At 46.6% G+C, this 16,066-nt stretch overlaps 1 protein-coding gene across 1 annotated transcript in view; it reads left to right on the plus strand.

Moving 5' to 3' along the window:
• The first annotated feature begins 1,953 nt into the window (after positions 1 to 1,953).
• The window catches only part of LOC130475826 (solute carrier organic anion transporter family member 1B3-like), a 32,078-nt gene continuing 17,965 nt past the window's right edge, over positions 1,954 to 16,066 (plus strand). Inside the window, exons 1-7 of the mRNA XM_056847695.1 lie at positions 1,954 to 2,088; positions 7,646 to 7,787; positions 10,522 to 10,654; positions 11,644 to 11,753; positions 12,495 to 12,641; positions 14,695 to 14,793; positions 15,350 to 15,595. Of these exons, the coding sequence (XP_056703673.1) occupies positions 1,954 to 2,088; positions 7,646 to 7,787; positions 10,522 to 10,654; positions 11,644 to 11,753; positions 12,495 to 12,641; positions 14,695 to 14,793; positions 15,350 to 15,595 (1,012 nt within the window). The remainder of the gene's footprint in view (positions 2,089 to 7,645; positions 7,788 to 10,521; positions 10,655 to 11,643; positions 11,754 to 12,494; positions 12,642 to 14,694; positions 14,794 to 15,349; positions 15,596 to 16,066) is intronic.

Raw genomic sequence — 16,066 nt, forward strand, 5'->3', positions numbered from 1 at the left:
TTATATATATTTTCCTTTCACCCAACCTTGGGTACCCAGCTTTTGTTTTTAGGTTGGGTTTTATTCCCCTCCTTTTTTCTTCCATTCCTTGGGGGGTCTCCCATCCAAGTACTAACCAGGGCTGACCCTGCTTAGCTTCTGAGATATGACGAGATCAGTAGGCTTATCAATTGCCCGGTGGTGGCGGGCAAAAGCCCTCCAATCCAAAGTGTGCGCGCGTGACCTGTGCGCTGTGCCGACATCACTTCCACGTTTCCCCGGAAGTGACGCAGATGCTCTAGCGACCTCTGGCGAAACTCTATGAAAACCACGCGGCCCCAGTCACCACCACCCCACAAAGCTCCCGCCGGTGAAGCAAAGGGACCTGGCAACCCTACAGATTGAGCGATACCAGGCTGCCTTCTCTCCCTGACACTGCATATCAGTACATTTAAAAATAATCACCTGCTCTCAGTAAAGAATAATGTTTCTAATTTTTAGTAGATTCAGGATGAATAAAATATAATATTCCTTCAAGAGTAATTAAACCAGGGGTGTCAAACATAAGGCCTGTGGGCTGAATCCGGCCCCTTGAGAGCTCTTATCCAGCCCGCGAGCCAGCCAAGGCAGGCCCCCCACAAAAAAAAATCTGGGCTGGCAAGGCATGGTCCAGCCCGGCCAAGTGGCATTTATGGCATATCCGGCCCTTGTAACAATTGAGTTCAACACCCCTGAATTAAACTATGGAAGTCACTGACAGTAGATGTAGTAATTGCCACTAGTTTAGCAGCTTTAAAAGGTAGGGTTGCCAACCTCCAGGTACTAGCTGGAGATCTCCTGCTATTACAACTGATCTCAAGCCGATAGAGATCAGATCACCTGGAGAAAATGGCTGCTTTGGCAATTGGACTCTACGGCATTGAAGTCCCTCCCCTCCCCAATCCCCCCTCCTCAGGCTCCACCCCAAAAACCTCCCGCTGGTGGTGAAGAGGGACCTGGCAACCCTATTAAAAGGGGACTAAACCGACTAGACAGATGTAGACAAGCTGGAACGTGTCCAGAGGAGGGCAACAAAGATGGTGAGGGGTCTGGAGACCAAGTCCTATGAGGAAAGGTTGAAGGAGTTGGGTATGTTTAGCCTGAAAAGGAGAAGACTGAGAGGGGATATGATAACCATGTTCAAGTACTTGAGGGGCTGTCATATTGAGGATGGTGCCGAGTTTTTTTCTGTTGCCCAAGAAGGTCGGACCAGAACCAACGGGTTGAAATTAAATCAAAAGAGTTTCCATGTAGACATTAGGAAAAAATTTCTAACAGTTAGAGCGGTTCCTCAGTGGAACAGGCTTCCTTGGGAGGTGGTAAGCGCTCCTTCCCTGGAGGTTTTTAAGAAGACGTTAGATGGCCATCTGTCAGCAATGCTGATTCTGTGACCTTAGGCAGATGATGAGAGGGAGGGCATCTTGGCCATCTTCTGGTCACTAGGTGTGGGGGAGGTGTGTGGGGAGGTAGGACTTGATGACCCTGGTGGTCCCATCCAACTCTATGATTCTATGACTCATGCCAGTTACTAGGGTATTAATTCGATTAGATGGGGGATGGTGCACATTGGCACTAATATCATAGGGAAAGGTAGTCATGCAGTCGTGGAGGACAAAATTAGGAAACTGGGCAGAAGGTTGAAGTCCAGGACTCAAATGTAATGTTCTCAGAACTACTACCTGCCACTGCCAGCAGGAGAAGCAGACATTAGGGGTCTCAGTGCATAAATAAAAAGTGGGGTTGGGAGAAGGGTTGCCAGCTCCGGGTTGGGAAATACCTGGAGATTTTGGAGGTGGATCTTGAGGAGGTTTGGGGAGGGGAGATTTACCACTGAAATAAAGCAAGTGTGTGTGTGGCAGTGAGCAACTTCCTATATACAGATAATGTAAGAGTTTTCTTTGTTGGGAACAGGGAATCCATCCAAGAGAAGAAATCATGACGATGAAGGTAGAACTGGATAATGCAAGTGAATCAGCTATGGAAGTGAGGCCTTTTACCCAGCCTTTGGAGGAAGACGCCTACAAGGAGATACCTGTCAAGAAGAAAAGCTCATGCTGCACCGGGCTGAAGGTCCAGCGAATTCCGATCATTACATTATTTAACATGGCTAATTGGTTTTTGCATTGGGGTGATAGCTCTTAGCTTTGGAAGAAAGTCTTCCGGTCAGTTGAATACTGGTTTGTATGGACAATCTGCACCCACTATTGGGTTCAGCGTGGTGTAGTGGTTAAGAGCAGTGGCTTGGAGCGGTGGACTCTGATCTGGAGAACCAGGTTTGATTTCCCCGCTCCTCCACATGAGCAGCGGAATCAGATGCTAATTGGATGAACTGGGTTGGTTTCCCACACTTTCACATGAAGCCAGCTGGGTGACCTTGGACTAGTCACAGTTCTCTCCAAACGCTCTCAGCCCCACTACCTCACAAGGTGTCTGTTGTGGAGAGGGGAAGGGGAGGTGATTGTAAGCTGCTTTGATTTTTCCTTAAGTGGTAGAGAAAATCGGCATATAAAAGCCAACCTCCTTCTCCTTCTCCTTCTGGACCCAAGTCACCGGACACTCACCTCATGATCATACCGCAGGGCTGACTCCAGATATAAGTGGCTCTGGGCAAGAATTTCTCCCATTAAACGTGCCACCTTGTTCATGACATAGGTAGACATATGCACACTTCCTCTCACCTGGAGGTGGCATCAGAAAACAACTCTTAGATACCTTCAAACCCAATCAGTGCAGGCAGGACTGTGAACAATGTGAAAGGGCCACACTTTGCTCCAGAGGAACTGGTAGGCAACTTGTGAGAGACAGGATGCTCGAGTAGATGGACCACTGGTCTGATCCAACAGAGCTCTTCTGATATTCTTGCTGTCTCCAGCACCCTTTCCACTGGAAATGGAAGATCACCCCAGTGGGGATTACTCTGAGATGCCCTCTGGACTAATCTACTATCCATTAGTAGGCATAACATTAAACACAACAAGGTGCGGATCTTTTTAGACAAGTCATTCCACTGCTTTGGGGCAACTGGTGTCAAAACCCTGCTTGTAGCTGCAAGAGTTTTTACTTCACATGAAAATGGAATGTGAAGCAGAGGATAGACAAATGGAAGCAGTGCAAAATGAATAGCATAAGCTTCCCCATTTAGCCAGCCAGCGAGGGTTTAGTTTCTTTGGGATCAGACAACATTTATTTACAAATATACAAGCAGAGCATAAGTGGAAGAAAATAGATGCCTACAGCAGCAGGCAACACAACCTCTAAGCGGGCATCAACCCCCACAGCTGCCTTCAGTCCAGTCAACTCTCTCTCTCTCTCTCCCCTCCCTCCCTCTCTCTAACCGGCTGTTTCTAAATTAAAATGTCAAACCATCTTTCCCTAGAACCCCTCTCTCCCATGTTCATGGGGCTCTATTCTCCAGCCATACTGTGCAGGTATGTTTAACAATCGGGTGGGGAGAGAGACTTGTCTAGTGATTAGTTCCCATCAGTCCATCATTCCTGACAATCAGTAAGCACTTGACAACATAGGGCGGTTGCCAAGTAGTTGCAACAGTAACGATGAACACAGCTGAACTGTCACCTCTCTTTATAGCAGGAGCAAATGGATCTATGCCTTTCATGAAAGGAATATCTTACACCTGGGTTTATTTGTTTTACAAAAGTGAAGCTGTCAAACTACATAGATGATCTTGAGGAATAATTAAATATGGTCTGAAATGTCAGTTGGTTAGGGGGGAACTGACCTTCCCATACTCTTCATAAGAGGCTTTCTTGGCAGGAGATGTCAAAACTAATGTAAACTGATCCAGTGGGGTTGGTTTCAATTAGAAAAACAGAGTGAAAGGGTTAAATCCTTTTCTTCTCCCATACTATGGTCCTGCTCTGAATTGGGGTTCACACCATTGCAATTTCCCTTTAAAAATGGCAGAGAAACTCTGTTCACAGATTTCTCAGCATATCCTTTGACCCTGGTCACAGCTGTACCGCAATGCATCTTTCTTTGGCACTTTAGATATTCTTTTCCCAAACATGTGAGTGCCACTGATCACCTCTCACATGGAGAAGGCATGAATGATACAACCTTGTAGATGGTGGGTGATTGCCTGGGGTCTTTTCAGTAGAACAAGCACCATACCAAGTAGGTGGGATGCTGATTCCATGGGGAAGGAATCTCATGACCATAAGAAGAGCCCTGTTGGATCAGACCAGTTGACCAAGTCCAGCATCCTGTCTCACACAGCGGCCAACCAGTTCCACTGGAGGTCCAACAATGGGGCATTGAGGCTGAGGCCTTCTCCTAATATTGCCTCCTAGCACTGGGATTCAGAGGTTGACTGCCTCTGAACATGGAGGTTCCCTTTAGTCTCCATGGCTAGTAGCCATGAAAGACCTTATCCTCCATGAATCTATCTAATCTCCTTTTAAAGCCATGTAATCCTGTGGCCATCACTACGTCCTATGGCAGCAAATTCCACATTTTAAGCACTCACTGTGTAAAGAAGTAAATTGTGAAATTATTCCATCCATGAGGTCAAGTCATTTAAATGTTCTGCTAATTGAATATGACCCGCTGATGGTTAAGTGGCCTTCATGGGGGGTGGAAGAATGCCTAATGGTCATTCCGGGTGAAGACTGATATCCTAGAAATATTTGCCTAGAACGACAAACCCATTTGCCAGGAATGAGGGCGGGATATAAAAGTGAGGAAATAAATAAACAAATAAACAGCCAATCAGCTTCAGAAGAAAAATGGGGGGGGGGGGAGCAGTTGTGGTGCTTTAAGAACACCACTTGCTGGTGAGCCCTTGAGCAGCTTCCTGGTGGAGCAATAACTCTGGGGTTTCAAGGAATATGGTTCAAGGCTTTGGAGATGATATTTTTCAGTCCCGTTATTCAGGCTGGCCTTTCTGCTTGAGAAAAACACACATGCCCTTGTGGTTTCCAAATCGGTCCCCCCCCCCCTTTGCACCACGCTGTCAACAGCCTCCCAAAGTTCAAGCCCCGGTTTGTTTTGTTTACTCGTCTACAACCGCACAGTACAAACTATTTCAACTATTGCCCTATCGATGCATATGTATATATAGCGTGTGTCTATTTGTTTTGGGACAAGGTGAAAGCACAAAGAGAGCGGCGTTGACCTCGCTAGATAATATTTAAGCAATTATCAGCACACAATAGAGAGACACGCTGGAAGTCTGACATCTATCAGGAAGCTCCGGGTTTGAATCTTGCCTACGCTATGATCTCATGAGATGGCCTTAAGCAAGCTATGTCTGCTTAGCCTCAGCTTCCGCTCTGTAATGTCTTACTGATTTTGAGGCTTCCTGGTTGTAAACTCGTAGCTCCCTACTTTACACGGCTTTCATATGGCTTACAATAAAAATTATGGGAACAGCTTTGATAGTGTGCTAAAATACAAGTATTGTTGTTAATGAAAGTGATAAAGCCCATGCCTCGTACAAGCAATAATTCCAGGCTAAATAATGATAAAATAATAGGTAAATAATAATATTTTTTTAAAAAAATATATTTTTAAAGGATACAGAAAAGAGAGAGAAAGGGGAAAGCATATAGGGAAAAGATAACATTTCATTCCGTGTCTGTGCCCATTATAACTTGCTCCTGTTTTTACCCCCGGTCTCTTATCCCCGATCTCTTATAAAAATACAAAGAGCAGATAAAAGACTCTCAACTTCATTTCTATTCTATGCATCATCATTGATCAACCCACTTTACTTAAAATCTATTGTATACTTAAAATCTATTATATATTCAAACACCCCTATTCAAAAGCCCATCCCTATAGTGTACATACAATCATCAATTCTATGTTATATATCTTGTCAACTCTTATTTAAATCTGATCTAATCATTCAATTCGTAGACGTATTTGATCATGCATATTTGATCATGCATATCCATCAAAAAAACAATTGCCATCTCTTCCTGTAATCATCAATCGGCTTTCAGGTAAATAGTTATTTTGATGATGGCGTAACACAGAAAATGAGAAATTCGACCACATTTTGCAATGAGAAATGGTCCAATGCCCAGCCATAAGGAGTAACCTGAAATATAGGCAGGGTGTCTAAAGGCCAATCATCAGTCAGTTTCGCAAGAGAATCTAGAAATGTCCTTCAACAAGAAGTTGCCTAGATTGAGTGAAAGGAAGAGACCATCTGAGTTCTCTAGTATTAGGATGAACTTCTTGACAGTGAGAGCGGTTCCTCTGTGGAACAGGCTTCCTCGGGAGGTGGTGGGCTCTCCTTCTGTGGAGGTTTTTAAGCAGAGGCTACATGGCCATCTGTCAGCAATGTTGGTTCTGTGAACGTAGGCAGCTCATGAGAGGGAAGGCAGGAAGGGTTGTGTCAGTGTGGCTCTCGTGACCCTTTCTTACATGCCCAGGGTAATGCCGATCACCACTCTGTGGTCAGGAAGCAATTTTCCTACAGGCCAGATGGGCCAGGGATCCTGGAGGGGTGGTGTGTATGTGTGTGTTGTTGCTGTTGTTGTTGTTTTGCCATCTTCTGGGCGTGGAGTAGGGGTCACTGGTGGTGTGGCGGGGAGGTAGTTGTGAATTTTTTGCATTGTGCAGGGGATTGGACTAGATGATCCTGGAGGTCCCTTTCAACTCTATGATTTTAAGATTTTATTATTCTGTATAAGCTGACTTCCTAGACGTGGGGGATTATTATGAGCTGTTGTGTGAACAAACTAGCTAGAATTCTGTCTTCATGCCAACACATGAAGCTGCCTTATACAGAATCAGACCATTGGTCCATCAAGGTCAGTATTTAGGGGCAATCTACCGCCCATTTTTCTTGTTGCCCACTGCCTTTCAGTTGGTGGGTGGGAGATTTAGGGAGGTGGGGTTGGGGGCTGCGACCAGCGTCATCTATGTGACGAGGTCAGGCGGGTTTGTTGGGGCAGCCCCAACCCTGGCGGTGGAGAGAAAAGCAACCCGCCCTCCCTGCCTCCCCACCAAACAGCTGATTGAAAAAACAGCTGATCAGTGGAGAGGTTCTGGGGCGGGCGGGGAGGGTAGCTGGAGAGGAGGAAACAAGGCCACCGTGGCAGCCGCCGCCTGGAAAGCCTGAGAAGCCGGCCCAGCCCTGTGTTTTCCTCCGAGGGAGACCCAAGCCCATGCCTTCCTGAAACCCAAAAAAACAAACTCCTGGAAGTAGCTCTGCTTGTCGCCGAAGGAGAGCCCTCGCTGTGTCTTCAGATGCTGGTGATTTATTCCACCCTTTAGCATCGCACTGGGGGGACTCTCCAGCACTCGCAAAAAACCTCTGAGGTTGGCAACCCTACAAATGGCCCTTCATTGACAAACATAGTCTTTCTTCTGAAAGATCGAGGGAAGCTCCTGGAAGGCCCTAGACCAGTGGTGTTGAACCCAATTGTTACGAGGGCCGGATATGACATAAATGTCACTTGGTTGGGCAGGGCCATGCCTTGTCAGCCCAGATTAAGAGTGGGGGGAGTGTGGCTGCCCCAGCTGGCTTGAGAACCAGGAAAGAGCTCTCAAGGGGCTGGATATGTCCCACAGGCCTTATGTTTGATACCCCTGCCCTAGACTCTTCAAGAAAGCCTACTGTTCAGCATGTCCTTTTTCTTCCATCTTTCCTCAGGTCTTCCTTGCTGCCCTGTCCTTTACCTACTTCAGTAAGGCATTTTCTGGGAGCACCATGAAAAGTGCCTTCACGCAACTGGAAAGGAGATTTGCCATTTCATCCTCTACAACTGGCTTCGTGGATGGAGGCTTTGAATTGGGTAATGGCTTCTCGGGAGGCCAAACTGGGCCCTAAATAGACAAGTTTGTGTGGCTTCTTCCCATTCCTAAATATTATTGGCTACTACCTTCCATTTCCCACAACAGTATAAGCAAAGCAACCCGTCTCCTGTACTGGCTCATTCTTCAATGATTTACCCCTCAGAACTCTTCAGCAATAACTTTAGTTTTCCTAAAGCCAACTTTCAGACTTCTTTGGCTTCTATGGCAGTATCCCCGGTTCTAGGACATTAAGAAATATCCTTTATGCTGGAGATACAGCAATGTAATATTGAAGCAACCACTAGAGGGAGCAAAGTTTATGTGGGAAAAAACACACACAAAGTAATGAGGCAAAGTAAATGAGTGAAAGGAGGAAACCATCTGAGTTCTCTAATATTAGGAAGAACTTCTTGACAGTTAGAGCAGTTCCTCAGTGGAACAGGCTTCTTCAGGAGGTGGTGGGCTCTCCTTCTTTGGAGGGCTTTAAGCAGGGGCAAGATGGCCATTGATTCTGTGAACATAGGCAGATAATGAGAGGGAAGGCAGGAAGGATTACATCAGTGTTTGGCTCTCGTGACCTTTTCTCACATGCTCAGGGTAATACTGATCACCACTTTGTGGTCAGGAAGCAATGCGATCCCATCAGTTCCGGTTTCTTTCCGGATGTGCCGCAGCACAATGGGACAATTTACCACTCGAATGGGGGTTTGAGTGATAAATCGTCCTGTTTAGGGCTGTTGAAAAAAATTCGGTAAAATTCGGATTTGACAAAATTCGGCCCATTTTTATTCAGGAAATGGCGAAGTCCGAACTCCCCCACTTCGGGTCTGTGCAATTCAGCATGAGATCCAGAGTTCGGGGAAAAATTAGGCCGAATAAAGCCATTAAAAACACAATCGCGCCTTTCCGCGGCTCCAGGGGAGCATTTTTGGGGGTAGAGGTCCCAAACTTTCAGCATAGCTTGAGGGGACACTTCTTGCAAGAACCCCCAAGTTTTGTAAAGATTGGGTCAGGGGGGGCTGAGATATGGCCCTCGAAAGGGGTCCCCCCTCCTCAATGTGCATCTCTGATAATGGGGGTTTGCAATTAGCAGAGCTTGCCACCCACTCCCGAAGCTCCCAGCCCTGACAAACAGCTGAGCTGCTGGGAGCAAGGGCAGGGTAGGTGCAAAGAAGTTTGCAAACCATGCAAAGCAACACATTTGCAGCCATGCAAACCATGCAAAGCAACATGTTTGCAACCATACAAACCATGCAAAGCAACATGTTTGCAACCATGCAAACCATGCAAAGCAACATGTTTGCAACCATGCAAAGCAACACCTGACACCTGGGAGTTTGCAAACCATGGAAAGGGACAGAGGCAGCTAGCTATGCATAAGGAGCAGGAGGGGGTGGAATTTCCCCTTTTGCATCGGACTCAGGACCAGACAAATACATTCTTTAAGTCACAATTTGAAAACCAGTTTTGAGCAAGCATCAAAATAGACCTAACCGATCTTATGAATGAGGGAAAACCTGAGGACACACAACTGAAGCCCCCCCCCTCCTCAAACCAGGGAGAGAGAGACTCAGGGGGCACCCCCCTGCAGAACAGGCGAAAGCCCCCTTTGGCTTCCCCCACCCACCCACAGAAACTGCTCCCTCCCCCCACACACACAGACTCTGCTTCCCCCCCCCCACACACACACAGGAGAAAAATTATAGAGAAAAGCCCCAAAATGGGTCTTACTGTGGATGTCTTCTGTTCCATCAGGGGGCACCCCCCCCCCCCGCAGAACAGGCAAAAGCCTCCTTTGGCTTCCCCTCCACAGAAACTGCTCCCTCCCCACACACACACAGACTCTGCTTCCCCCCCCCCCCACATACACACACAGGAGAAAAATTATAGAGAAAAGCCCCAAAACGGGTCTTACTGTGGATGTCTTCTGTTCCATCTTCTTCGCACCTGCCCCGCCCTTGCTCCCCTCAGCTCAGCTGTTTGTCGGGGCTGGGAGCTTTGGGAGTGGGCGGCAAGCCCTGCTAATTGCAAACCCCCCATTGTCAGAGATGCACATTAAGGGTGGGGAAGAAGACCCAGCTTGGCCACCGATTGGCCGCAGGAGAATGCTGCTTACTAACTGACAGTTATGCTGCTGCGCCGAACCCCGAATTTGCTGAATTTATTTGCCGAACACCCCAAACTCACTGAATTCGGCTCCCCGTTTTCCCGCCTTTTTTGAGTTCGGTTCCATCTGAACTAAAAACCGCCGAATCAGGGGAAATTCGGCTGTTTTTCAGTTCGGGAAGAACCGACAGCCCTAGCCCTGTTGTGCTGCGGCGGTTCTGGAAGTAAACCAGAACTGACGGGATCATGTCGCTTGTGGCAGCGCGTGATCCCCGCCCCAAAAATCTCTTGCCGGAAGAGAGGGGGGACCTGGCAACCCTAGCTATGCAGAAAAGTTGACCTTAAGGGTGTGCACTTGGATATTTCCGAACTGGAATGAAATTACGGCTTACATTTCTGATTGGAAATACCCCTAAATGAAGCAAAGGACCCCCAAAACTTCATGATTCTTTTAGGTTATTTCAGTACTGTTTTCAATGGGTGGCAGACCTGGCATCCAGGGAACAGGTCTATCCCCACAAATGGATGGTAGACCTAGTGCCTAAATGGCACTTTCCCTTGTTTCCTTGTAGCAGCCATCTTAAATTTACCCTTGGCGTTCTTGACCCCTTTGTGTTGTTTTTTTAGGCAATTTGTTAGTGATCGCATTTGTGAGTTATTACGGGGCAAAATTTCATCGGCCACGCATCATTGCTCTTGGTTGTTTTGTCATGTCTCTGGGGAGCTTCTTAATAGCCATGCCTCACTTCTTCATGGGCTAGTAAGTATTTCTATTTAGTTGAATTAACTTGGGGGGGGGGAGGCTATCATTTTAAAGGGATTGGTCTCATTAGTCCAAAGGTGTATCTATACTACAAACGTATACAGGTTTCATGGTTATCCCTTCTCCCCTGAGATCTGTAGGTCTGGGATAACAGTGGAAAGGTCTACCAATACCCAGCACCCCATCTTTCTCCCCAATGGGAACACAGAAGTTTTCTTGTATTCTGCAAGTTCTAAATTTGAATTTGTCAGCCACCTTGAGCTATGGAAATGGTAAAGGTAGTCCCCTGTGCAAGCACTGGGTCATTGAACACATTAAGCTGCCTTAAACTGAATCAGACCCTTGGTCCGTCAAATTCAGTATTGTCTACTCAGACCTGCAGTGGCTCTCCAGGGTCTTAAGCAGAGGTCTTTCACATTACCTACTTGCCTAATTCCTTTGACTGGAGATGCCAGGGATTGAACCTGGAACCCTCTGCATGCCAAACAGATGATCTATCACTGAGCCCCAGCCCCTCCCTGATGTTTACTAGGTTTGCCATTGCCTTCCCCAGTCATCTACACTTTACCCCCAGCAAGCTGGGTACCCATTTTACTGACCTCAGAATGTTGGAAGGCTGAGTCAACCTTGAGCCAGCTACCTGAAACCGACTTCCGTTGGGATCAAAGACAGGTCGTGAGCAGAGCTTGGACTGCAGTCCTACAGCATACCACTCTTATGGAAATGGTGGGGGTATAGATATTTAAATAAATAAATAAACAAACAAACATTTTTACCATGAAACCACCATCACAGACTAAAGCTATGGGGGAAAGCAGTTTTGATCTTTACTGGGACCATTACATCCTACTACTCCTGATCCAAATTGTAGGTTATTGAAAATCTTAATTTTGCCATTCCCTCTTGTCACTGACAATGAATACCTCCATATTCCTTCGTCAACCTTACTGAGCATTGTTATGAAATTTAACTATTTTTCTTTTCAGTTATGAATATGAGTCAGTGTCCCGTTCATCATCAGACAACACAACATTCGATGTCTCTCCCTGCTCAAGAAATCAAACTGTTATGGAATTACAAGGGAATCCAGGTTCAGGTAAGGTTGTGATTTCTGCATGGAGGGTTAGGAACAGGTAAGTAGGAAACTATACATTATATTCAACATGGCACTGCTGCAGAAAATGGCATCCTTGTGTCAAATTATTTCCTTACCCTCTGGAGACGCACATTCACTTGTGGCCAGAAGTGACATCACAATGCTCTAGAAATTCCTCTGTCTCTATATGATAGAAACCATAGACATTTGGGGAATCCCTAGAGTGTCCCGACATCATGCAGTGTCACTCGTGTTCTCCATTTTTGGTCCCATTGAAGTGAAAAGTCTGGCTGGCGTGAAGCTTATAAATAAATAAATTCTGTCTCTAAGGGTCCACTGGACCTTATCTTGTATTGTGTTGTCATCAGTTCATCTGTTCCCCCACTCTGCATGGAAATATATGTGATGATCTCATGATAACAAGAGTAAATGATCCTTATTTTTTTCAGGGGACAAAGGGGGACTTTTGGCACTGGGGGTGCTGCATGAAGCATGTGTCTTTCCACCTAACTGGGCATGAGAACCTTGTAGGCAAACAGAAGAAGAAGAAGAAGAAGAAGAAGTATTTTTTATATGCCGACTTCCTTATGCCGGTCTGAGTAGGCAATACTAACTACCTCTTCAATAGAATAGGCCTGTGATACTTCACTATCTCCTGTAGTGAGCCCCAGTTATTGATGTTTATGGGAGTGACTCTGACTGCCATCTTATTTACCTTCTGTGCTTAACTGTGATTTGCAGGTTGTGAAAAGGAAACGTCATCCAATGCATGGATTTATGTCTTGCTGGGGAATGTGTTACGTGGAATTGGTGAAACGCCGATAACCCCATTGGGTATTTCTTACCTTGATGATTTTTCAAAAGAAGAGAATTCACCTTTATATATAGGTAATCTCTAAGGGACCTTCCTAGAGTACAAAGTGAGACCTAGTGGAGGAATATTCAGATTGACATAAACTTTACTTATAGTCTGCATTTTTCACTGAGACTTGAGGTGGATTACAAAATGAGCAGATCAACGCAATAAAGGAAAACACTGTAAGACATACAGCCCATTCCTGAAAAATGGGCCGAAACCTCTTTGGAGGCAGTGCAACCCTGCCTTCAGCGTAAGTGCGTGTAAGCGCGTGATTACACACACGCTGGTGGCAAGGCTAGGCCCACCGGTGGCAGAGCGCCACAGAACCACGCATCCCCTCTCCGCTGGTGCGGCCTCTCCGTGGCGCCGGCCACAGCATAGAGAGGCCGCATCGGCGCAGGGGGTGGGCCAGGGTGGGCTGGGGGAGGAGCCGCTGGCTAGGCAGCTTCCTATCCCGGTTCAGTCAGATACGCCAGCGCCGGGAACAGCGGCGTATTTTTTGAGCAGGTGCAGCCTCACTGTTTTCAATGGGGCTTTTAGCGCCGGTAAAACAAAACAAAAAACCCCGCAAAACGGCTTTTGTTTTTTTACAGCGTGTGCGAATCGGCTTAGGAAGAGGCGCCGCTGCACCTCTTCCCTGCCAACTCTGCACGCCGTTGTTTCAGGAATGGGCTGATATTGTAACAACTGGATTGCGAAAAGAAAAGAAAAAACAAAACAAACAATACAATACAGAAAAGGAACTACTAGCCAACAGCAGTAACATTTTACTTTCACCGTGTCTAAATTTGGACTTTATATACTCTTCTAAAGCTGGAACTAATTTTAATTTTTTGTGTGTGCATACTGTTTCCAGGGATGATATCAAATGTTTAAAGTCAGCTTTGGCATTAAGGTTGCCAGGTAGTGCCTGGCAACCAGTGGGAGAGTTGTAGGCAGGGACATGGAAGGAGTTGTAACGCCAGCTGCAGCACTATGCCACTTCCAGTAAAACCCCAAAAAGACACATGGTAGCTCTAGGAATCGCCAGAAACTCTACTGTAAAGCCATAGTTTCTGATGATTCCTAGAACTGCCCAATGTCATTTCCAGGTTTTTACCAGAAGTGATGTAGCACCACATCTGATGCTGCTGTTTTTTTGTTTTTTTTTAAATTCTCTCATTGCTACTCAGAGCAGTGGTGAGTAGTGGGAGCTGGACCTGGGGGCAAGGAATCCCCTACCCCCACTGGGGGATTTGCAGCCCTGTTTGGAATAGTATATGAAGCAAAAAAGGGATAACAGGATCCCCAAGACATCAAACATTAAAACATTTCAACATTAAAAATATTCAAAATAAAGTATGTATACACTATATGCATGTATTTAATGTTGTATACATTTCACACATGTTCACATCCACAAGCATGCAGCTGCCTTGGCATCAGGAATCTCACAGCGGATGCAATGATGTCACAGAGCCACATTGTCAATCCGATTGGGCAGGGAACAAACAAAGCCAACCATTGGCCTTGGTCAGAGTGTGCCTCAGAGGGAAGGGAGGGACCTCTTCATTGCTAAAGCCACCAATTTCATTGCCACTGTGAACCAAAAGCAAACCTATTGATCCTGTTGCTTCCATAACAGGATCTGGTCCACTCCTTCCTAACATTCATTATGAGCAAGGGGGTCTGGACAAGGCACTGCTTCCTTTTGCAGACCCTTCCAATCTTCACCCTCTTCAGGGGCTGTGGCTCAGTGATAGAGCCTCTGCTTGGCATGCAGAAGGTCCCAGGTTCAATCCCCAGCACCTCCAGTTAAAGGGACTAGGCAAGTAGGTACTGAGAAAGACCTCTACCTTGAGACCCTGGAGAGTCGCTTCTGGTCTGAGACAATACTGACTTTGATAGACCAAGGGTCTGATTCAGTATAAGGCAGCTTCATGGGTTCGCATGTTCACCCAAACCAAGTCTTGTAATGGTTTGTGAAGGCTTTGTGAGAAGCACCTCTCCTTTTCTGGCTCAGTTCCAGAACGCACATGTGTTTGTGTAGTGGAATGTACTGACATTGGGTTGTTGTTGTTGTTGTTTTTTTGTTATACGCAGGCATTTTGCACACAATTGCAATGATTGGCCCGATGGCTGGCTTCCTCTTGGGGTCTCTGTTCGCCAAACTGTATGTGGACATTGGCTTTGTAGATATGGGTAAGGAGGCCAGATGACATGCAAGGATGTGGCGTTCTTATTTACAAGACCTATGGGTATCAATGAGAGCCAGCGTGGTGTAGTGGTTAAGGTGTCGGACTAGGACCTGGAAAACCCAGGTTCAGTCCCCACTTGCGCCATGGGGATTGTCAGCCCTGAGGACATGATGGCATGGCGTCCATGGGCACTACGTTGGGGACTCTTCTCTTGCTTTAGGGTTGCCAGGCCCTTCTTCACTACCGGTGGGAAGTTTTGGGGGTGGAGCCTGAGGAGGGTGGGGTTTGGGGAGGGGAGGGACTTCAATGCCATAGAGTCCAATTGCAAAAGCGACAATTTTCTCCAGGTGAACTGATCTCTATCGGCTGGAGATCAGTTGTAACAGCAGTAGATCTCCAGCTAGTACCTGGAGGCTGGCAACCCTAGATTGCGTATATTTCATGGGTTTTCACTGTGTCACCTCTTTAGACTGTAAACCCCCTTGTGGTAAACTCCTAACGTAAATTGCAGCAGATGAGAAATAATCCGTCAGTGACCTTGGTTTGAACATGTCTTTTAGATACAATCAGTATAACCCCGACTGATTCCCGCTGGGTTGGCGCCTGGTGGCTCGGTTTTGTGATAGCTGGTGTCATCAACCTGATTTCTGCCATTCCCTTCTGGCTCCTGCCTAAAAGCCTGAATGTGGAAGCTGAGCCCGATCATGTGCAAGAGCCCCCGGATGCTGTGAAACTTAATGGTGATGGACCTCAGGTATCCAGGTCTGAAACTCAGGAAGCTGGGAAATGGACAGCAGGTTTGAAAGGTAAGGAAAAAGCACAGTTTGGACCACATGTTAAGGTCCATCTCATCATAAGAACATAAGAAAGGCCATGCTGGATCAGACCAAGGTCCATCAAGTCCAGCAGTCTGTTCACACAGTGGCCAACAGGGTGCCTCCAGGAAGCCCACAAGCAAGACGACTGCAGCAGCATTACCCTGCCTGTGTCCCACAGCACCTAATATAATAGAAATGCTCCTCTGGTCCTGGAGAGAATAGGTATGCATCATGACTGGTATCCATTTTGACTAGTATCCATGAATAGCCCTCTCCTCCATGAACATGTCCCCTCTTCAAGCCTTCCAAGTTGGCAGCCATCACCACAGGGAGTTCCACAATTTAGCTACGCGTTGTGTGAAGAAATACTTCCTTTTATCCGTTTTGAATCTCTCACCCTCCAGCTTCAGCAGATGACCTCATGTTCTAGTATTATGGGAGAGGGAGAAAAGCTTCTCT

The sequence above is a fragment of the Euleptes europaea genome, chromosome 3 (assembly GCF_029931775.1).
Source record: "Euleptes europaea isolate rEulEur1 chromosome 3, rEulEur1.hap1, whole genome shotgun sequence".
Lineage (NCBI taxonomy): Eukaryota > Metazoa > Chordata > Lepidosauria > Squamata > Sphaerodactylidae > Euleptes > Euleptes europaea.